This window comes from Parasteatoda tepidariorum, chromosome X1 (genome assembly GCF_043381705.1).
Source record: "Parasteatoda tepidariorum isolate YZ-2023 chromosome X1, CAS_Ptep_4.0, whole genome shotgun sequence".
Lineage (NCBI taxonomy): Eukaryota > Metazoa > Arthropoda > Arachnida > Araneae > Theridiidae > Parasteatoda > Parasteatoda tepidariorum.
Window position 1 is genome coordinate 81,266,969 of NC_092214.1, and position 25,481 is coordinate 81,292,449.

Consider the following 25,481-nt stretch of genomic DNA (forward strand, 5'->3'; position numbering starts at 1 on the left):
AATAACGAAAAATCATCTATTGGGTTTTTACAATTACACGCGAGTTCCCGAACGGCAAAAAAAAAATTCCATAAAAGATTCGTGTGGATTTTTTTACGATTACTTAATTGACGATGAATTTCAGCGGCATTTAATTGGTGAATAAACTCATTTAATAAAGCATTTTTAAACAATAACCATGATGTAAAATTATGCTGCGTGAAAATAAAAGTTTTAGCTTGACCATCAAGTAAAGTTTTACAAAATATTATTTTCTGCGTATCACTTAAATTCGGAATAAAATTAAACGCGTCCTCAACATCGTTAAAAAACATATGTATCCCATATGAATCAAAAGCATTGAATCGTCTCATTGAAGTTGGTATTTCTTTTAAAAGAAAGTAATTCGAAGAATCAAATTCTTCATTCTTTGTTTTGTTACTAATCGATAAGGGTGCGGCTTCAATGTCATTATGTACATGTACTTCAGCTTCACTTTCGTATTGTTCATCTTCCTCGCTCAATTGTGTATTAAAAACTTGTAATTCTTTTAAGTTCATAAACAATTGATAAATTCTATCAATTAATTTAGGCTTTTTCCTTTCAACATCCAAATTTAGCACATTTAACGCACATATTAATTCGTTTTTGGAACAAGTATCAGATATCAACTTTTTTCTTTCCTCAATATTTATGTCCGGTGGAAAAGAAGAAAAGGATCGCAATTTTTTTCATGAGTTACGATCAAACACATCGTTAGATATAATTCTATTCAGCAATTTCAGTTTTTATATTTCTTGATTTTAGGAAATTTGCAATTGACTCAATATCGTTAAGAGATGTCATTGTATAATAATTAATACAGTTTAAGAGAGACAGTTCAAATCGAAAGCTGTACTTACCCGTCTGGTAAGTTAGGTAAACACCGTCTGTGCCTAGTTATCTTTCGGTTAACTAACACCGTCTGTGTTAATTATCTTTCACAAAAACCAAGGTCAAGGCCAGAGATGCAGTTCAAATTTTAACTCACCCGTCTGGTAAGTCAAGTAAACAGTAAACACCGTCTGTGTTAATTATATTTTATCAAACGGCCAGAGCCCCCGTGTGGAGGTTGACGTCAGGTATAGCTGAAATAACTACGCTTTTGTAATAACAAATTTAATGAAAAAAATAACAATAGTTATGAAAACAACCGCTCCGTCTGAGCAAGTTGGCTGAATTCTGACATAAGTGGGGTGGCGCTGCTGTAGTGGGGGTTGGATTCCCACACACACACACACACTATCATTAACTAGTTTTTCATAAATACGCAATTTATCCTGAAATTCAGGAATAGATTTTGCGCCATACAAAATGGATTTATTAGCGGGGGAATCGGGAATACCGTCAATAGTATAATCAAATAACGAAAAATCATCTATTGGGTTTTTACAATTACACGCGANTATATATATATGCCATATTTTTTAGTACATCTGAGAGAAATATACTTAGAAATCAAATAAGAATAAGATATTTTTTAAGTTAATAGGATATTAGAAGTTAATGACATACTGGTAAACTTTAAATAACTAAACAAAGGAGGAAATACATAAATTCTGCAAATAAACCAAATTAAAGACATATTTAGGACTTATTTGTTAACTGATTTAAAAGAAAGAAGAAGAAAAAAAAGAAATAATTTAAAACCTTGTATAATATTTTTTTTAAACTACTGTTTAATTAAGTAAAAAAATACATCAGTCTTTCAACCCAAAGTTAAAGAATTAGCACAAAAATTACGAATTCATGATGTGTTTACAAATTAATATCTTAGGGTGAGCATTAAATTTTTAATTGTTTTAAAGTATTTTTAAAAAAAGTTTTATTTTTTTAAATAAAGAAATATTTGTTAAAATAATTGCTTTAATACGACTGTTAGTGCTGGTGAAACTTATGGAAAAACTAAATGTTATATATAATATTCACATTTTCGATAAAATAACGAAAATATTTTAATTATTCATTTATAAACTTATACAGTTATTTTAACAGTAAAAAATAATTTTTTTCAAATTTTGTTTTTTAATTAGTTTAAAAAAATAGAATGATAAAAAAATTTTTAAAACAGGCGTGTAATGAAAACAGAACAAACAAATACTGAAATGCTAAGATACATATACAGTCAAACCCCGCTATAGTGAACCTTCAAGGGACCGAAATTTCGGTTCACTATAACCGGGAGTTCACTATATCCGTTACGCTGGGCAATTTCACTAATGGTTCCCAAACTCTATATTGTATTTAGAGCAAATTATACTTTTTGGTTATTAATATAATGTCACATTAAATAAAATGAAATACAATGTGAATATTGTTAATAAATTGCAGGGTTTAAGTAAATCATTAAAAAAAGATATTTTATTTAAATTGATTTCTTAAATATTTTTTCGACATTTACCATTCAAATCGTGGAAAGAATTGTATTAATAATACTAAACATTACTTTAAAATTATTTATCACAAAACTAATAATTAAATAAATACAATCATAATTATGTTTTTCATGCTCAACTTGCTAATGAATGTTATAATACTATTTTTCAATTAGATATCTAAAGCAGATTAAATTAGTTTAGGTCAGACTACATTGTTGAAGCAAAAAGGTTTTAAGCTACCTTGGGTAGAATTATTCTTGACATCCATAAGCTCTGAACTGCATTTATATAATCAAAAAATTAAATGTGAATAATTTTAATATGTTTCTTTGGTAGCTAATCTATTTCAGAAAATAATAATTTGCTTGCATATCCCATTCATCATTTCTTAGTAAAGAACCTTATTAATGAAAAAAAAAAACACTTGTAAAACAAACTGTAAATAATGTTTTTATTAATTATATTGTAGAAATTTTTTTATATTTATAATTGTTAAATTATCAGTTTATTTAAGTAATTGATTTTTTCCAAATCTGTTTCTTTAAATCAATGCTTTTCTTAAGGGTAATTATTAAAGAGATGTATGACTATAATAATTTACATGCATATCCTTTATTATTTTTTAGCGAAATACCATCATTATCACTGAAATCAGACCTTTTTCAAAAAAAGAAAAAAAAAAGAATGCATTTATTAATTAAATTCTATAGCATATTTTTATAATGAAATTAATAATTTTTATGAAAAAAGTTTAGCTTGTCTTAACTAATGGCTTTTAAAAAATCAGTTGATTTAAATCAATAATTTTTTTTTGTTGATACTATTTAGTTTCTGTAAACATTTAATGTACGTATAGTAAAATAAATTACTTTATTTTTTGCAGGAAAACTAGATTCATTGAAAAGTACAGCTTCTGGAATTGGATGTAAATAAAATATTTATTGTAATTTAGAATTGCTGTATTGATTTTGTTACGTGTGTGGAAATAAAAACTCTTTTCTTAAGGTCATATTTTATTTTATGTTTTAAGCATTTTATTGTTAAAATGCTTGCTTTATTTACTTAAAATTATTAAATTGGTGTGTTATTTACAAATTAGGACTGGGCGATGTAAGAAATTTCATATTGTGATACATCATCTGTTAGACATCGCGATATAGCGATGTATCGCAATTTAGTATATGTTCAAAAGTTATCTATCAGAAATCTTTAAATTAATCAAAAATAAATAAAAGGAATAAATCCATTACAAATCTAAATGTCTTAAGTAAAAACAAACCTAAGCTTTATTTTAATTTTTTTAAAAATTAAAAATGACTTAAGATTTATTGGTTTAAAAATAATAATAAAACTAACAAAATATTTTACATACATACATTAAAAATTAGGAGGAAAAAAAAATTAAAGGAAAAAAACAAACTAAAGAAATGTTCTCCTTAGTGAAAATTTTTTAAAATTATTTGTTGAAAAAAAATTCGTGTTTTTGAAGCATTGTTAGACCTTATTTTATTTATTTATTTAAAATAACAAAGTTGTATTAACTAATGGTCTAATTCTATACTTATTAAATGTAAAAATAAATTTTAGTTTTTTATTTATTTATTATTATATATTTTCTTTTTCGAAAATAAGATCGACTATGGATTTATTTGTTTAAAAATGATACAGACTGTCTAACAAATTATGTAACAAACAAGTATTGAAAGAATTTTAAGAAAAATTTTAAAAAAAAGAGACTTTTAAGTGCTATTGTTAAATTATTAAAAAGCGTCAAAACATTGCTTAACATTTTATTCAATTAAAAAAAAAATTTTTTTTTTTAACTAATAGCCAAATTTTTCTAAAATTAAAAACGGCTGAAGATTTATTTGTTTAAAAATAATCAAATTCTATCAAATTATTATACTTACTTGCATTAAACACATTTAAAAAAAAAAGCTAACTTTTTATAACAAAGTTAAATACAAAATACCCCTATTAAATTGCATCGCTTAAAATGAAAAACAATAATTATAATAAAAAAATGAAAATCTTTTTTTTTATTATTGATGTCTTCTTTTCATTAATAGATTGAGTTCAGAACGAAGGACGAAAATTCAAGATAATAGCGATTGTGCAACGATCGCCCAATAACAGTAGGTATACAAAAAATAATTTACAAGAATCGTTAAATCCCGACAGACAAAAAAAAAAAAAAGAAGAAAAAAGAGCGACGAAATAATGCACAATGAAACGACCGCTAATTAGTAAAGTGCACAGCGATCACAAAATAACGTAAGTCCAGATGAAAATAATCTTTAATGAAAGTAAACTTCCGAAGACAAAAATGGTGCATTAAGAAACTATGCATAGCGTTCTATTTCAACGCCGATCCTCACACGAAACCCGGAGTTCTGATTTAATTCCTTTTTCGTTTTTAAACATCATGAAACTAACATCGTCTTCGTAGCTAGATTCTATCAACAGCTCCGCAGTTAGACGAATTCAAAATAGTCTTCATCACCGCAGTGACAGCGTTAGCACAGGCAAGTATTCTCACATATTTAATTGTTATATCGTTAAACTGCAAACGTTGTCTTACATGACGGTTTAAATCAGATTTCTGATGCATCGGCTAAAACGAGAGTCACTCTCGGCACCTTAAATCAGATTTCTGATGCATTGCCTAAAACGAAAATCAGATACGAAAATCAGATTTCCGATGCATCGCCTAAAATGAAAGTCATTATATCGGCATGCCGATTTATGTATTAAATCAATATTTCGCGATGCATCGATTTATAGCCCAGTCCTATTACAGATACACATTTTTTTTGAAAAGATATTTAAGATATATTTTGTTTATCTAACAAAATTAATGACTTGATAAATGGACTTATAATCGTAGGATAAATAAGCTTTAGTGTATAAGTTTCTATCAGTTCTAGTTGTAGGTTTTAAATATACAAGCATTATTTTCAAAACGTTAATAACTTATATATTGAGTTGTATTACATTTTAGAATAAAAATTTGTCCTTAATTTCACCTATATCATAACATTTAAAGCACTCAATTCTAAAAAAATGTTTTTATATGCTTTTACTCAAAAGTGATTGCGCTTATAATTGATAAAAATGAAATAAAAAAAATTATTTTATTGTAAGACGAAACATTGGATGATAATTGATTATAAATTTTAAAAAAAATTTCCACCATTTTGTTTTTATATTAGCATAAAAAATTTTGCATGTAATGGCAGTTATTGTTTTATTACAATATAAAAAGTTAAAATACAATAAATTACTATCGCTGATATCAGCAGAGTAAGACAAAACAATTTATGTTCCCTAAATAAGAATTGTTATCAACAACATGCCATAAAAAGCCTTTGAAATGTAAAGCTACGAAAAGTTCTAATAGAAGCAAGCGACAAAAAAATTGCCGAGACACCTAACATAAAGGTGTGATACCGGCAATGATGGCATTAACGTTTTCTATTGAACCAAGTGTGAGGTGAGTTAAGAGTGGTATGTTGGCAAATAAGGCAAAGAAGTTTGCCTAAGTATCTGAAATAAAGGTGTGATACCGGCAAGGACGTCATGAAAACTTTCTATTGAATCGAGTTTGAGGTGAGTTAAGGGTGGCACATCGGCAAATAAGTTCGCCTAAGTACCTGAAATAAAGGTGCGATACGGGCGATAACGGCATGGACGTGTTCTAATCAGCCTACAGTTAAGGTGCCTTAACGGCAAGCGAGGCAAATGACGTGTGCCAGTGAACGTATTTAGCTTTTGACAAAAAGGTAAAAAAGACACCATAAAGGTACAATAAAAGCTTTTACTGCAATTTTCTCTTTATTCTGTGAAAAAAAAAATTTTTCCGGGTATTTAACAGGCAAAAATGGCAAAGCAATCCAGAGGCAACAAAGTAGTTCCGGTCCTTTAACGATTGCCAGAAGTTTACCTGAAATGCCATCACTGGCCCTCATTTTGGCCCGGATTTCACTTTATTAACGGGACCGATACGGCAATGAAAAAACCACCGTAATGGCATTTCTGGTGAATTGACATTGTCCCTTCAGTAGCCCAAAAGTCGTGTGCTTGTAGGGTAGTGGTGTAAAACCGGGTACACATGTTAACCTATGGGTAATTTAGAAATACTTGAACTTTAATGAAAAAAATAGCTGACATTTTTATTTTATATCACAATTCAAGGAAATTATGCATACAATTTAAATGTGATGTAGTCAACGTCGTACTACATCAAAAGAGCGTGTGGCTAAATCCTGAGAGCCATGTGGATATATGACGATATCACGCGAACTGGATGTGACAAAAAGTTAATACTCTAATTTATAATTTGATACAGGTAATTTAAAAATCATGAAGAAATAAATTGAAACAGATGACGGAAAAGAAATAAGAAAAATTGTGAAATTGCATCAAAAGTGAATAAGCAAATGTGTGATTCCAATTAAACATGTCGTAATAATATCTTACAATAAATAAAGGAATTTTAAAAAACATAAAAATTCATAGCAATAACTGTTGAAAAAAGAACAAAACATCACATGGATTTACAGTGGAATTGGCTCAAATCAGGTGTGTTAATAAAATGACAACTCAAATACGCAATTTTAATTTTTGTTTAATTTTAGTTTAAATTTAATTTCACATATTGCAATAATATCACATACAAAGTATTAGTTCATTAAAAACCATGTGAAAATCAAAAAATAAATAAATAGTCAGAAAAGCAGTTGAAGAGACACATAGATTTACAAGGAAATAAGTGCAAAATGAGTGCAATAGGGAATTTCCATAGCTATAATACTCTACTAAAATATCGGAATTCCATTGACTTAATACTATTTTATTGCAGCCAAATAAAGCAAAAAACGGGGACACCGCATTGATTTAATGCATATATTATAGCTAAATTAGTTACAAATCAGAATTAGTAACTAACGCACCTTTCATAGATGATGTCCTACCATCTTACATTGATCAAAAATTGACCTGTTCTTTCTAATGACACTTGAACAAGCCAAACTTGCTAGTCATTGGCCTTGCAGGTTAAGTCCCTTTTATTTGACAAGAGGGCATGGCTAGGGTGAAAATGCGACTTAGCTTAGAATCCCTGGACAGATGGCAGCACCATTAATTTGTTGAGGCCCCTCTCACAAATTAGATATATATCTGAAGAAGAAAGTTTTCACCAGATCCCTGTACCCATGGTACTGCTCAGCAACTATTCGCATGACTTTTGATTCCACAGATTTTGCAAGTATGTATCTGACATGTACTTGGTGGGTCTTAGAGGATTTAAGGATTTAAACCAGACCCAAGTTCTACTTTATTTGCTACCACAACCCTAAAATTGGCCTAATTTTTGAAAACAAGTTTTAAAATATTAGAAAAATAACTACCATTGGAGGGAACAACTTTTTAAAAGTATGTCAATTCGGAATTACTTTTCATAATATCAATTTCACACTTTTGTTTTTGCTACATTTTTACAATTGTTTTCTTACAAATCTGTGCAAAAAAAAAANAAAAAAAAAAAAAAAAAAAAAACTCCCTATAGCACAGAAATGAGAACTCTGGAGAAAAAAAAATAATGGTAAGGAAACTTAATTTTTAAAGTAGTGGAACTTCATGAAAATTCTTTCATTAGAATATAAGTTTTTTAATTGTAGAAGTCTGTAAATCAATAGTCTTGAGATTCACTGAGCTCCACCAATTAGTTAAAAAATCACATGCCCTGCTCCTAGTTTTAAAAACCACAAGACAATATGAAAATCTTGGAATTCCTAGGTAACCTGAAATTCAATCATCCCTGAAACACTCCTAAGGTGAAAAATAAACAGGGGGGCCACTCAAATCAGATTTCAAATTTCCCTGATTTTACCAGGTTTTCCAGTAAAAATATTAAAATTTTCAGGTCAGCGTGTTTTGTTATTTTTTTTTTAATAAAGTATAGGTAAGTAAGTACAAGAAAAGTGTTAATATTATTTGAAATGTCTTTTTTAATATATCATATTAAATAGATGCGGAGAAAATAATACGTTTAGCTTGGAGAATATATTGCTTTTAGTGAATAAAAAATGTTTTTAAGTGTGAAATAGTTTTTGTACAAAATGTACCAAATAGAAAATACAGAGTGACCCAAAAAAACCTTGGAAAAGTACTGTTTAATATATTTTCATTAAGCAAAAGAAAATAATTCCGGGTGATTACACATCAGTAAATTTTTATATTTATTTACAGTTCAATATAGAGCCATTTTATACAGTATTTTATCCAAACAGTGCTCTTTATAAAATTCATTGATATAATTTTCTTTAAACCAATATCTTAAGTAAAATGTTTAAATAATGTCGTTTGCTTTGAATTAGCACTATTATTTTAAGAGATATTCAGTATTCGCAAAGGCAAATTGCCAAATTTCTTGTAGCATATTATATAGAAAAACACTAGATAAAATTCTTTAATTTTTTAATTCTTTAAATATTTAAAGAATTCCAATCTAACCACATGATTTCTTTGTTTAGATTATTTAACTGCTTTTGTTCTTACTAGTGGGCAATTCCATAGTGTCAGACAAAAAAAATTAACATAAATTTCTAAGAAAAACTATCTTATAAAATATAAGTTATAATCATCAAATTTTTATATTAAATATTATTACATCATAACCAATCGAAAAACAATTTATTTTAAACAAACTGATTATAATAAGTTCAAATTAAATGGATTAAATTGTGGGTGTCAGATGTTAATCGCATGAAAGCGAAAAACGCTTACTCATTTAATTGATTGATAATTGTCTGAACTCTGTGAATTTGTTTGTAATTTAAATGTAAACATGACTGAATTTAGAAGCTGATATTTGAATAAAAAAATTCTATGCAGTTCTTAACTTGTAAAATATGATATGTTTGATTATTTGAATAATTAATTTGAAATTTTTTACTTTAGTGTCAGACATAAATTTTTTAACATGGATATAAATTTTAGTTAATGATAATCATTATAATGACTGAAAATTATTTTAATTTTAATCTTAATACTATAAACATTATTTTGCAATTAAATAGTTTCTTTAAGTTGTCTAATATTTCCTGTTGGAATGAATGGATCAATGTGTTTTATAACATTTTCCATCTTGTAAAAGTTAATTGAAAAATCAATTATTTTAATTTTAACTGTGCAATGTATATTAACAACAATGTAAATAAAAATCATATTTAAGCAATATTTCCTTAAATTGAATAGTTTTAAAATTCTTAGAATAAAAAAAGGTGTTGCTATTTTTTATAAAAATAATATGGGAAAGAATGACGAAAAGTTTAATTATTTTTAAGTACAATAAAAAAATTCTACTGAAAAATTTTTTTTTCTACTGCATTATTAGGCTATAAAAAATTTTTTGGGTCTGGTTCATTTAATCAACAATCACTTCATCGACAGGCCATTTCATCGAATAGGTCATTTCGTCGACAGGCCGTTTCTCGATAGGGTTGTTTCGTCGACAGGGTCATTTCGCCGACAGGGTCATTTCGTCGACAGAGTCATTTCGTCGACAGGGTCATTTCGTCAACAGGGTTGTTTTGCTGACAAGTCATTTCGTCGATAAGGTTGTTTCGTGGACAGGGTCATTTCCTCAACAGGGTTGTTTCGTCGACAGGGTAGTATTGCCGACAAGTTATTTCGTCGACAGAGTCATTTCGTCAACAAGTCATTTCCTCAACTGGGTTATTTCGTCGACAGGCCATTTCGTCGACAGGGTCATTTCGTCGACAAATCATTTCGTCATCAGGGTCATTTCTTCGACAAGGTAATTTCGCTGACAGTGTCATACGTAATTCTGAAACTATTTCAGAGATTTAATCTAAATATTTTTATTATTAATTAGAAAAATGCTATTATTTAATTTTTATACTAAAGTAAAATTCTTTAGAGCTGAGTATTGTTCCAATTGCACTAAAAGAAGTTCGTTTTTTAAATTAATTACAGTGGAAAGTCGCGTATCCGGAATCGGCGGGACTTTCCGAAGTCCGTATATTTGATTTTTCCGTATAAGTGACCTCCAAGGTAAACAAAGCTTAAAATGATCTGATTCTAAGAAGCAGAAAATAAATAAACATTATTTTTCGGGCAATAATGTTTTAGTATTAGAATGATATCTAATCAATCATAAACAAAATATTAGAAAAAAAATAATTATTGCTATTCTAAAAATAAATATAGAAAACGAAAAAAATTCCCAGTTATGAAAATATTAATTGCTCTCTCCACCATTTTGAACTAGAACGATTCAAGCAAGAAGGGGAAATTCCCGTCATTCAATAAGGTGGGTAGGTGGAGAAGAAAAATTCATTTCCTCCTTACTTGTCATTCAAGTTGAGGGCGGGGTAGTGACAAATTCTTATTTTCTCTCCCATCATTGGCTATCAATCAAGCATAAAGGCGTGGCATGCTAATTGGGTTCTCTTTATATTTTTTCTTGTGTGACTAAAGGGGATTCCCCCTCCACTTTAACATTCAAATAGGTTCCAGGAAATGCCTCTTTTACTAGCCAGCTGCATAAGAAAGAAGGGGGAGGGAGGGGACTCAGTTGTGCTCTTTTGAAAACAACCCCCCCCCCTTTCCTGCATTCCAGAGGAGGAGCCTCATGGTCTTAGAAGTTCTTCTGTTCTCTTTTCTGTTGATTTATGGGTTCAATGCATAGATCTCTAGAAATCTCTAGAAGCTGAGAAGGGGAAAAACCTGTCAAAAGACTTCGTTTTTTTTTTTATTTATTTATTTATTATTTTTTTTTAAGGAGAGGGGAAGATGAAGAAATGTTTGTTTATTTTGATTGTTAAAAAGTGTCCCGGAAATCGACCCTTCCAGAAAAGGGACGTCTGGATATGGGACTTTACACTGTAATAGGTAGTTGAGAAGCATTAAATAGAGAACAGTTGATGTATCAAAATCTACTTTTCTATATCTAAATCGTAATAGCTCGACACTTATTTTCAGCATAGGTAAGGATTGTCTTCAGAACATGACCAAGCTTGATATCCGGATCGCGGTCAACTGTTAATACAGCGCGACGTTGGCAATCAAATTATTTTTAATATCAAATCAAATTAATAAAATAAGATATTCTTAGAATTAAAAGTAATAAAAATATATTACAATGATTATAGACACTATTTCAAAGAGGAAAAAGCTAAATTCATTGCTGTAAGAATTTTCAGCATTTTTACATACATTTTAACAAAAACATAGACATCAGTCGAATTCTCACAGAAATGAAAATAATCATAGACCTAATAATTGTATCTGCATAAGTAAAAAAAAAAATCTGGGTTTTATTTTATGGTGGTAAAGTAATTTCTTAATGCTCACTTTAATTGCAATTTTAAACTTTTTATTCAGCATCTTTAACATTAGGACAGGAATATGCCTATCCAAACAATCGAACTTAGTCTTAGTTTCGTTACCACTATTAGAGTTTTTGAAGAACTATAGGAATGCAAACATGATATTTAGGTATTTACCGAGGCGGTTGTAGACTCCTACAATATTTAAAGTGCTACTCACTTTACCAAAAATGTTTCAAAACACAGGCGTAGCGTTGCAAGCATGTATGTGTTTGCTCTTCACAAAATATTTTTTTTCTATTAATAGTGAATTTAATAATAGTTGCAAGCATGTATGTGTTTGCTCTTCACAAAATATTTTTTTTCTATTAATAGTGAATTTAATAATAGTATTAATTATTAAATTAAAATCTAATACTATTAAATTATACTATTATTATTATAATTAAATAATAATAATGGTATATTTTAATAAGTATAATAACAGTAGTAAATAAAGGAAGAATTAATTAATTTCTTATTTGCAGGATTCAAATTAGAGACATTTTGTTTAAAAGAAAATGAAAAAAAAATTAAACATGGAATTTAAACGTAAGAATAAATAACTCTTACTCTACAAAAAAGAAAAGAAAAATCGTGCAATAAAAATTTGACCAATTTTTGACAAGTTTAATTGCTCAAATTTTTAACTGATTTTCTGTACAGCATGGAAACACAATGTTCAAGCGTTTTCTGACCACTATTAGCACAACTTATCGCCAATTAAAATTTTGATTATTTTCGGCCTGAACAAGCCAGGAGGCTCAAAACTAAAATATAGAAAAAATGAAAATAAAAAATTTATATATATTTAAAATATTAAGTTTGTTCAGTAGACTACAAATGAGAAAAAAAATTTTAAAAATTTTCACGCATAGCAAAAACCACAAGGGCAAGATTTCACAATAAACTTCCATCAACATTGAAAATTCCATTTTTTTCGTTTTGGTGACAAAAATTAACATTTCTTTTTCAGTAAATACATATCAAACATGATGTTTAAAAACATTTCCATTTCCGATTACACTTTTTAAAGGACTTTCCTTAATGCTCGCCTTTAAAATATATACTCTCACTGCAAATTTATTAATTTAAATAAATTTTTATTCTCTGGCAAATCAAAAAGAAAAACATTTTAATATTTGAGTAAAAAAGTAAGTTTGCTAAATTTATTTTAATTAAACATTAATGAGAATTAAATCAAATGCATATGGATAACTCTCCTCAATTATAAACTCAAAAGTCAATTTATTTGTTCTGTCGTAATAAGTTGCGTTTTTTTCCCAAATGTTTTAAATCATAAAAACCAATTAGACAGGTTTCCTTCCCTCCTCTGATTTGGTACCATTTTTTACATCATTTCGATTGCATCGCATACCGAGGATGTGGAGTCATTGTGAGTTTTTCTTTTTTTTTTACATCAACGAAGTTTATTTCATAAGGTAAAAGAACTTATAAATGTTTGGGGTACACATAGGATAAAATACATATTAAATATCAAAACGTTACAAATAATTAATTAAATAAGAAATAAAATAAACTGGAAATGCGAGAACAAGATTTTTGTTTCAAATAATATTTCATTTAAATTTCACAAGAATTATTAGAAACTTCCCTCTTCTGCAGAATTGCTTACAGAGACATGAGGAAGAGGGTTAGAACAAGATTTTTTATAAACAATATTTCCCAATATGTTTCCCAAGTTGGATTTTCATTTTATTTTTCCCCCACATGCATTTTTTTCAAGATTTTTATAATACTAGGAAGTTCCGCCCCGTCCTCACTTCGCTCACCAACCTTTGCAATAGCCACTCATACAACTTAGTTTGTTTTTTCCTATATCGATATTTTTTTTAAAGAGAAAATATATAAATATTTAAATTTTATGCAAGAAAATTTTATTAATACGTCAAAAGTAACAAAATTAACGATTACTTGCACATGAAAAAAATCAACTGACCTTGAAAAAATAAATATATAAACTCTGGGAATATATAAATTTTTGATAAAACACAAAGTAATTTTACTAGCTAACAATCTAAAAGATTTGAGTTTTTCGGATTAAATTCTTTGTAATCACCACCATTGTTATCATTGTAAAAGTTTGTTCCTTTTCTTTTTCTTTTTTTTTCCGACTAGATTTTCAACTGTATTGTTGCGTATATAAACTGTATTGTTGCATTGCGGGGGAACTTTTTATCGACAGAGAATTTTTGCAGCTGAAATGGCCTGTTAACGAAAAGACCTTGCCATTGAAATTACCTATCGACCACATGGTTTCATTATCTCACATATTCATTATATACTGTCTTTTTTTTCCTTCCTAATTTCACCCGTCATTCACTCCCCAAGAATCATTTACAATAGTTATTGCAATTGCTTTTGCGATGATAATCTATAATAATGTACATAAAAAATTTATTTTAGAAATAAATATGTTAAATATGACTGACTAGAAAAAAATTTTGCAATATATAACTTAAATGTGTAAAGTAAAATTAAAGTTTCGTTTTTGCAACGTGATGTGATTAAAGGAGTAGGCAATTTTCAAATAAAATGTTTCTTTTCTAGCAACTTCAACGAACTATTAAGATTTTGCATCAGACTAGGTTTAAAAAATTTCATTAGAAATATACTAAATTACAAAGAAGTGCAAGGGGCAAAACGTCTAATGTAAAAAATCATAGAACTAGTTTCAAAATTACACATGACTTTGCTTACGAAATAACCTTTTCTTAATATTGTCGACGATATGACTCCTGTAGACGAAATGACCTTGTCTACGAAATGAACCTGTTGACGAAATGACCATGTCGATGAAATGACCCTGTCAATGAAACGACCCTGTCAATGAAATGACTCAGTCGACGAAATGACCCGTTCGACAAGATGACCCGGTCGATAAGATGACCATGTCGACGAAACAACCCTGTCGAGGAAATGACCCTGTCGATTAAATGACCATGTTGACGAAATGAACCATTCAATGTAATAACCTTGGCAAAGATATGATCCTGTCGACAAAATGACTTGCAGACGAAATGACCCTGTCGACGAAATGACCTTGTTGATGAAAAGACCTGTCGACGAAACAGCCCTGTCGATGTATTGATTGTAGATGAAATGAATGCGACCCATTTTTTTGGGGGGGGATGGGGAGATTGCGTAGGAAAAATGATATTTTATGCTTCAAAGCATACGATATTAACCAATATAACTTTTACTTGTATTTAGTGGCATAGCTACCGGTGAACAAGAGTATATGTCCCCAGTTGTAGTACAAGAGATGCGCCAAATTTATGGAGAAAAAAAATTTCGATAAAATCTAGAACAAATTTTAATCTCTTTTTAATACCCTTTCACCAGTTTCATTTGTCAATAGCAGTCCCATTAACTGCTAACAATTTTTATCCTATTTACCTAAAAAGTGAATAGGATGTGTGTTATTCTTATAGTTTGCTATGAAAGTAGGTTTATTATTTTTTTCAAAAAAGTATTTTTTTCTTTACTAAAAAAAATAAATAAATAAATAAAATAAAATAAATAACTACAAAATGTTCTGAATTTTTTTTCTCCACATACATACATTTTTCAGGCTCTGAACAAAATGATTGATTTAAAATGTTCTAAATGAAGTTAAATTGTTTCTCAAAAATTTAAAGTTATTAATTGAGTTGCTTATCTCAAATAAATAAAACAATAATAAATTAAAATAAAAAATTTCATAAAAACTTCATTGATCAATTTTAAGTTCTAATATAAATAACTTAAAGTACAGCATAAATAAACAAATTTTAGTAGGTTACTGAGGAGAAATACATTATTGTAAATTAATCTAAAGGAATTGTGGCGTTGCGGTCTGAAATGCAAAGTTCGAACTACGAATCTCTGACTTTGGACTACGTCACTCGCAGCCGATAATTGACGTAAATCTCACACCTTAATGGAGATATGCGTGAAGGGCAAAATCAGCAAAATGCGCACAGTATGTTTTGGATATAACTTGGCCGCATCCCCACAGCTTGCTCTCTCTCCCCGTCGGTTCGAGCTAGCAGTTCGGCATGTTCTCGCCGGTTACCTTTTCGCAGTTTTTTTCTATGCTGCTTCAATGTTAAAGTGGTTAAGTTTTATATATGTTAGAATGTTTTAGTTAAATTTACAAGTTTCCTAAATGTTAATAAAGATAGTTATTTATTTAAACTTAGTGTTATTTATGAAGAAACCTATCATCTGTTCTCGGGAATATTTTCATGTGTAACGCTTTTCTAGAGTTAGATTTCTCTTTAGAGTTTAAGTGGGGACTCTAGCAAAGATACCAAACAACCCCACAAGTGGTGACCCAGACTTAGAAGTAGTGACACCCTTCTGAATTAAAGAATATGTGCAATTACAGATTACTATTTTTATTGAACGTGGCTGGCCTACCTGATACGCAGTGAGCAGTTACTTCCTAGTTAATGTTTCTCTTTTTCAGAGCTGTGCATGTGCCATTTTTATAGGTTTTAATGTTTCTATACACTAGTGCAATTTAAATTTAAACGTATTGAATTTAATTAAATTCTCATGAACTTGTAAACAGTTGAGTTAAGAAATACAATTTGAGTTTGAATTCATAAAGTACAATGTAAAATTGAATGAATGCTTTCGTAAACTATTAATATTTTTTCTTGAATAATGTACTAGTTTTTAATACGTTTTCAAAGGCATTTAAATCGTTAACTTGATAGTATAATGCCGACCGAAAACGAAATAGCCAGAGTTGCATTTTGAGCTCCACCCGTTTGGAAAACCGAAATAAATCTATGGTTTCTTCAAGTAGAATCAAATTTTGTGATGTCAGGAATTGAAAAAGAATTAACAAAATTCCACTGCGTCGTTGCAGCGTTAGATATGGAAGTTCTTTCTTATGTAAAAGATATCGTTGAGGTTCCACCTACAGATAATCCATACACGGTTCTTAAGGAACACATTGTAAAACGTTTTACACAGTCCGAAAGTTCGCGATTGAGGACTTTTTTACAGGAATTATATTTAGGTGAGAAAAAACCAACACAACTATTACATGAAATGAGATCGTTAGCTGGTAGTCAAATATCTGATGATGTTTTAAAAAAATTGTTTATTCAGCGACTCCCTATTAATATTCAGCAAATATTGTCAATTAGTAAAGACAAACTTGATGATTTGGCTCAAATCGCGGATGAAATAAACGAAGTTTCTTGTTTCGGTACTTCAAGTACAGAACATAATATTTCTTCCGTCGATTTAAAAGGGTTACAATCTCAAATTTCTGAACTTTCCGAGAAAGTTGAAAAATTGACTTTTCGACAAAAATGTTACAACGGAAGTAAATTTCGTCAACGGTCTGGTTCAAGGTCTCGTGCGAATTCGAATAATGTCAATAAAACTTTGGAAAAGCAATATTGTTGGTACCATTTTAAATTTGGTAAAAATGCTAAAAAATGTGTCGGTAAATGTTCATACTCGGAAAACTGAATTCCGCTGCTGTTTCGGTGACGACAGATAGTGGGTTAAAGTTCAGTCGCCTCCACATATTTGACCGAAAATTAGGTTTCAATTTTCTAGTTGATACTGGCGCGTCAATTTCAGTTTTTCCACGCGACCCACACATTCATAAGCAACCGACTACGGAGATAGCAATCTACGCTGCGAACGGAACAAAAATAAACACATACGGTTTTCGGAGATTAACGTTAGATTTTGGTTTAAAAAGGCAATTCAATTGGAATTTGTTATTGCTGACGTAGTGCGACCTATCTTGGGTGCAGATTTTTTAGAATTTTTTGGTTTATTGGTTGACATAAGAAATCGCAAATTGATTGATAGTACTTCGAGATTTTCAGCTAAGGGTACACGGGTTCGAGGAAAATCGTTAGGTTTAACTACGATTTGCGGAAATACTGAGTATCATTTCCCGGTATTACAGATAAATCTTTTCTAAAGAGTCCTAAAAAGTGCAATGTTACTCATTCTATCATTACAAGAGGTCCACCGGTTTGTGCAAAGGCTCGTCGTTTAGCCCCAGACAAACTTAAAGCAGCTAAAAAAGAGTTTGACATTCTTATGGAACAGGGTTTAGTTTCTCCTTCAAATAGCCCATGGTCCAGTCCCATTCATTTAGTTAAAAAAAAGAATGATGAATGGCGGGTATGCGGAGACTATCGAAAGTTAAATTCGGTCACTTTAGAAGATCGTTATCCCATACCGCATATTCAGGATTTTTCATCTGGCTTAGCTGGTAAAACTATATTCTCAAAAATTGACCTGGTAAAAGCGTACCACCAGATCCCATTAGAAGCGGATTCAAAATCTAAAAGTGCGGTACTAACACCTTTTGGTCTTTACGAATACAATTGCATGTGTTTTGGATTATCAAACGCAGCGCAAACTTTTCGAAGGTTTATTGATCAAATTCTACGAGGATTAGATTTTTGTTACGCATATTTAGATGACGTGTTAGTCGCTTCCGCAACTGAAAGTGAGCATATGATGCAATTGGAACAAATTTTCGAGCGGTTGAACTCGTTCGGTATTATTTTAAACGTCGAAAAATGCGTGTTTGGTCAAAAGGAGTTGCAATTCTTGGGATTTCTTGTTAATACTCAAGGTATTTCACCTCTACCTGATAAAGTAACAGTTATTCAATTTTCCCTTGCCAAAGACTGCTGAGGAATTGTGCCGTTTCTTAGCTATATTAAATTTCTATCACAGATTTTTAAAAAACGCTGCTACTATTCAGGCCCCCCTACACGATCTTCGTAAAACTAAGAAAAAAAGGGATAAAATGGATAAAGGGATAACTAATTTTGTTGGAACTAAGGGAAAATTATGGATTTATTCAAATGATTGGTTGAAGTTATTTTATGCCACTAGAAGAGACGGATTGTACTACCTGAAGCCATACAAATATAAAACTGGAACTCCAAAAGCTGAAAATAGTGGATTTAATGTTGGCACTTGTAAATCAGGAACAGATATAGCTACATTGTTGCATAGGAGATATTGTCATATTAATTTTGATTACCTTAAAGAAACTAGCAAGAACCAGAGTGTAAGGGGATTACCTAATATAGAAAAACCAGATGAAAATTGTGACACTTGCCTCCTCGCCAAGTCCAATAGAATTTCATTTAAATCAATTCCAAGTCGTACTTCTCAACTTGAAGTAGTATATATGGATATCTGTGGTCCTATGCCGAAAACTTCAGAAGGAGGAAATAGGTATTTTTTGGCAATTATAGATGATTACAGTCGTGCAGTAGTTTTTACCTTATGAGGAATAAAAGTGAAGCATTTAGGAAATTTAAGAATTATCATGCAAAGATGGAATGCTTGACTGAAAGAAAATGAAAGTGTATCAGGAGTGACAATGGCGGTGAGTTCTGCAATAACCAATTTGAACAATACTTAGAAGAGCATGGAATTTGTGCGGAGCGAACTAATTACTATACGCCAGAAGAAAATGGTGTATGTGAAAGATTTTATAGAACTGCTCTGGATACCATTAAATCTATGTTGAAGGATAGTAACATGAATGAATAATGGTGGGATGAAGCAGTATGTTGTTTTGTTCATACATGGAACAGAATTTCAAGAAAGGGAAAGAAAATGCCATATGAGATGTTGTATGGAAGGAAACCACCAGTAATGTATTTTAAAGTGCTTGGATGTAAGGCTTATGTTGGTGTACCTAAACGAAAGAGAAATAAATTCCAAATGCGTGCCAAAGAAGGTATAATGCTAGGTTATGCTTTTTCAACCAAGGGCTACCGTATCTACTTATCTGAAGATCGTAAAGTTATAGAAACAAAAAATTTTGAATTCAATGAAAATGAATTTGCAGTGGAAGTCCTCCTGGACCCAAGTAGAAAACCACCAAGAAGAACAAAATGGAATGAAAAAGAAGAATCAAGTGATGAAGATATTATTCATAGGCCAGAATTTGACTCAAGTTGTAGTCATGAAAGCATTAAGAAGGTATCAGACTTAAACTGGTTAAGAAAAGCAACTAAACGATCAGATGGATCTAGAAATGATATTTATTATTTCATAGAAGGGTCTAAAAACCGATTTAGGTCATCAAATGACATTGAGAAATATTGCGATAGTCATGGAATTAAATTTGAAAAAGATATATTTGATTTTAGTGGTAGGAATGAATATTCTGGTAAAGTAACCAGAAATGAAGTCAGCATAGTACAAGAAGATGAAGCAAATTTAATTGAGTATAATATTCCAAAAAGCTACAAAGAAGCAGTTGAGTCAAGAAATTGTGAAAAATGGAAGAATGCAATGGAAGAGGAAATTGAAATGATGAAGAAAAGAGAAGTGTGGTCATTGGTAGAGAAGCCGAAGGATACTAAAGTGATAGGTAGTAGATAGGTGTACAACCTAAAAACTGATGAATCGAATAAAATTGTGAGACATAAAGCCAGACTTGTTGCACAAGGATTTAAGCAACAACAGGGTATTGACTATACAGTGAGGCATTTTAGCACGTGGTACAACATACCCATAGTTTCATTGCCAATAGCTAAAGGATTAAATTTGTCAATGCAGGATTGCCCACAAACAGAAATGGAGAAAGCAGAAATGGAAAACATTCCATACCGAAGTGTTCTTGGATGTGTGTCCTTTATAGCAAGTAGGACAAGACCTGAAATATCTTATGCTGTTAATATTTTATCGCAGTATCAAGAAAATCCCAGTATCAGACATTGGCAAGCTCTACTGAAATTATTAGGGTATCTGCAATATACAAAGGAAAATATGCTTGATTTGTCGAAAATCTTAGATTTGTCAATAAAGTGCTACACTGATGCCGACCATGCATAAAACAGAGATGACAGAGTGTCAATAGGAGGAACTATTGTATATGTAGGTGATATCCCTATCTTGTGGAAAACCTTTAAACAGAAAATTGTTTCAATTTCTACCATGGAGGCTGAGTATATCTCTTTAACGGAGTCAGCCAAGGAATTAGTGTGGTTAAAAAATGTGCTAACTGATAAGAAACTCAAATTGGACATACCAAGCTGTGAATTGTTTTGTGATAACAGTGCTGCTATTGATTTTTCTAAATCTGAGGTTGAGAACTCTCGAAGCAAACACATTGATGTTCGTTACCATTTCGTGAGACAATATGTGAATGACAAATTCTTTGAATTAAGATATGTTAGAACTTTGAACAATACGGCGGACTTTTTCACAAAACCTGCGGTTAAAGAACACATGAGATCTTTTTGTAATAAAATATATTTAAGGACTTAACTCAAGGTTAAAATTAAGTGTTTAACTTTTTAGCACAGCAAAAGGGGGCCGAATGTTGGGAAAATGTAAGCAAATAGATGGGCATTATTTTCCTCTTGGTTGTGTCACTTCCTGTGGGAAGTTGGGTCACTTCCTGTTAACTCAGCTGGAAGGAAGTGGGTGTTTCTGTTTTTAGTCAGTTATATCTTTACTTTGGATAGAAGATGTTTCTTCTCTTATGTTATGTTTAGAGAGAGCTATGTGATGTTAAAGAGTTATGTTTAGTTTAATTGAATGTAGTTTTTCTTACTTTATATTTGAAGATTTATATTCAATAACTATAGTTGTACAGTTTTCCATGAAGTGAATTCTTGAATAGAAATAGATGTCTTCAATATCTTATACTTAGTAAGCTGGCCCCTATTTTTCAACATTCTATTCATATTTCGCTTAATTTTATAAAGAAAAAGCGAAATAAGAGATGAAAATAAATAAAAACAGATGCAACAAAAAGAAAAGCAGTGGTGTCCGACATAATTATAATTAATTATTAATTTACAATAAAAATATTTGTTATTATCAAAATCTTGCTTTAAACAGAAAAAAATAACTTAATTGTGTTATATCCTAGTGACACAGTACAATAATTATGTATTTTGGTGTCGAACATAAAATATCAAAAGTGTATCTTGATAATTTTTTTAAAGTCAAAATATGAAATGCTTCTACACATTTGTACAAGATAACTTGCTTTGTTACAGTTCACTTTAATTATTATTTTTTCCATTTTCTATTATTTGTATAAATTTCAAAAAAAAATTGTACTTTGTCAGAGATTCACTTATCACAGTTAAAAATTTCAAATGATGTAACCTTAAATTTAAAAGCCTATAACTTATTGAAATTTGATATTTACAAGTCATTATTTTTAAATCTTCAGTTTTTCACCTTGGAAATGATCCCTTGTTTACTTAATATTAAGTTTAAAATTTTGGTCATCCCAACTTGAAACCTGTACCACTACAGTGCAGAACAAAAAAAAATTCGTTTTCCTTCTTTCTAATGAACAAATATAAATATTTTCTTATATTCTAAGTTTATACATCAACTAACCATGCACTCCTTGGTTTTTGCCAGCTTTTTAGGGTAAAAGAAGTTTTAGAAATATCATTTCTGGAATGTAAGCAAAACATTTACGAACTTTTGACATTGTGATTAATACACAGTTCAAATTTTAAATTAGAAATTAAATATTTGTAAAAGAATCTTTTTTTCTTTAAATAAAATATGTTATAAATGGTTCAAATGAAATCCAGAAAATTAGCATCAATGCAACAATTGTAACGGTTTTTCTGCTAGCGATTCAAGAAAATGAGTGATTGGTTGGCTTCGCTGAGAAAAAATAATTCATTGTATGGGAGTAGAAAAGCTTTCAGAAAAAGAGTGTAAGATAAAATCTATTATTAAATTACAACCAATTATTTTTTGGAGAATTTTATAAAGTTGAAAATACTGAAACAATTCGTTAAAAGAAAAAAAAAAATACCCCAAAAGCATTGGAACAAACTTGAACAGTAGATAAATTTAGCCCACAGACTAGAAGATAAAAAAAAACAGAAAAACCTATTTTTGTGAACAGAAGCAAATATACTAACCCCTTCTTTCACCCCCCCCCCACAATTCTTGACTTTCCTGAACTGATTAGTCCCATAATCTCCAAAGAGGTCAAAGATTTCTCCATTCATTTAGCAAAATCGGAGAGTTTCATCTGGCATTCTAATTTAGCAGGGTAATAATGGAGAGAATATTAATGAAGTATTGCTAAGTTGATGATATTTTAGCTGTTTGACGATAAATTTCCATCTAAACAAAGTGGATATAACGGATGGTAAAATAATTTAAATTAAGAAATAAATTCCAGTTTTCCCTGATTTTTATCTAAATTTCCCTGATTTTTATAGGTTTCTTCCAGTATAAAAAAAAAATTCCCTGATAATTCCAGGTTTTCCAGGTGGGTGGCCACCCTGAATAAAACACCTCAGGTCAATATGGAATTATGCCTTGCACCCATTGCAACATCAGCAAATATACCATAATTTCAACCTCATTTACACCTGATAAAGAATGTTTAATTTCCGCCTCAAAAATCCCTAATTTTTATAAACAGGGATGAGAGTAGTCAGAAAGTAAAAAAGAGGAAATCCAAAAAACAAAAAAAAGAAAAGAAAAATATATATATATATAAACAAAAATTTGACAAAAAAGTGCGATTTTCAAACTTGTAAACCATGTGAATATAAATCCCGATATGAGACTTTTAAATCACGTAAATATGAAACTCTACATCGAATTTAAAAAATGCGAAAATACAAATCATGATTTTTTAATTTTTTGATCACGATGCATAATTTTTAAATCGCGCGATATTACAACCACAAAAACGAATCACGATATTGGATTTTAAGCTCACGTGAATACGAATTGCTACATAGGGCTTTAAAAGCTCGTAAATACAAATCGCGATATTGATTTTTTAAATCTCGTAAGTAAGAATCGCACTGTACAATATTTAAATCGCCTGAATAAGAATCGCAACGTTCAACTTTTAAATCAGGTAAATACGAAAATCGAGATTTGATAATAAAATCGAGATTTTAAAAATGCATAAATACAAAACACGATATTGGATTTTTAAATGTCGTAAATAAGAATCATAATATACGATATTTAAATAGCGTAAATAAGAATCGCAATGTGCAACTTTTAAATCAGGTAAATACGAAAATCGATGATTGATATTAAAATCGCGTGAATAAAAATCGAGATCTGAATTACGAAAATACGAGCTATCCAGCCGACGGATAAAAAATACGGAAAATCTTATTTTCTGTGCGTGAAATCGGAGAAAATAGCTAAAATAAGTAAAAATGCGGAAGGGTTAGCAGCTAGGGCGTAGATTGAATTTTCTGTTTATCTTTGAAAATCGTAAATAAATATAATTATTTTACTTCAATGACTGAATTTAAAAAAAACGGGATATTTATTTAAAAAAACGAAACTTTTAGAGAATCGGAGTTTTTGATAAAAAGGCTGAAATTCGAGAGACAAAAAAAATCTCATCCCTGTATAAAGGTCAACCAGTTTTATCCCAAGGAAATGATTTTTAGAGAAACTTCAGAGGGAGGAAAAGAGACTTCAACAATTTCCCTCCGCGGAAAATTAAATTCCTCACAAAACATTTTAACTTGGGCAAAAAAAAATTTCAGCGGAAATTAGCGGGAAAAATGGAAAAATCTGAAAAAAAGCGGAAATCCGCGAATCCGCGGAAGAATCTCATCCCTGTATAAAGGTGTCACTAGGATAGGAACATGTAAAATGTAACTGAAACGAAACATCACTGAAAAAGACAGAGATTTTCAAATAATGGAATATAATTTTCTAAGCAAAATGAGATTCTTTTTTCTAAATGGAAATTAGAACTAATCAAATGATTTTTTTTTCAGATTTTGGATTGCACATTAAAATGACATACTTCAAAAAGATGTAAACCCTAAAACTCAAAATATAAAAAGAATCAAAAAATTTTGACAAATTTTAGCAAGTTTTTAAAAAATTTGTGGTGCATTATCCACATCCAACCATAATCATCCACCCATAATTCATCACTTTTTAACAGCAAGTGAATGAAAAAGAAAAATACAATTAGGAAAAATTAAATAACTAAGGTAATACATTTTTAGCTCATTATACATTACTTAAATCACTACAGCTATGATTTTAAAATATTTTTTGTTGGTAATAAACTTAAGAAACAAACCATGGTAAAGTCCTCCAATTCTTTTCTTCTCTTCCGATTTCGATTATCTTGCTCAGCCTGACAGATTGGACAGATATATAGGTGCGTACAAGGTGGTCCACCTCCAAATCTGTGAGCAAAAAAAAAAATATAATAATAATAATAATAATAAAATTAAAATAATTACAGCAATAATTACCACTATTACATATTCAATTATTAAATAACAAACAGATTTGTTTAATAAAGTATTATTATTTGTAGATGATACAATCATGCTTATCTTTCTGTTTAACGCATACTTTTAAATTTTTTAGAATAGTTGTTACCAGAGCAGCAGGAATGAATATGGGTTAAAAAAGTACATAAGGCGATATAACTGAGCAGTGAACGCAACATATTTTGAAATGTAAATAGAGCATGCACATTGCAATAATAATTTTTGTTCTCAAAATGAACCACCTGACTGGAAGGTGAACCAAGAGAAAAAATTTTGCTTTAATTCTTCTCGTTATTTTAATAAAGAAAATTGATGCAATCAAAATTCTTAAAATATGTTAGCTTACTGTGCTACATTTGTTTGTACAGAAAAATTTGTAAAAAGAGGACCTTATACATTTCATAGGT

The 25,481-nt window shown here is 30.0% G+C and overlaps 1 protein-coding gene across 4 annotated transcripts in view; it reads right to left on the bottom strand.

Moving 5' to 3' along the window:
- LOC107454252 (Ubiquitin specific protease 20/33) overlaps positions 1 to 25,481 on the bottom strand; it is a 126,709-nt gene that overhangs the window by 37,760 nt on the left and 63,468 nt on the right. For all 4 annotated transcript variants that reach the window (XM_071187340.1, XM_071187344.1, XM_071187343.1 and 1 more), the window contains one exon: positions 24,876 to 24,984. In XM_071187340.1, the coding sequence (XP_071043441.1) occupies positions 24,876 to 24,984 (109 nt within the window). The remainder of the gene's footprint in view (positions 1 to 24,875; positions 24,985 to 25,481) is intronic.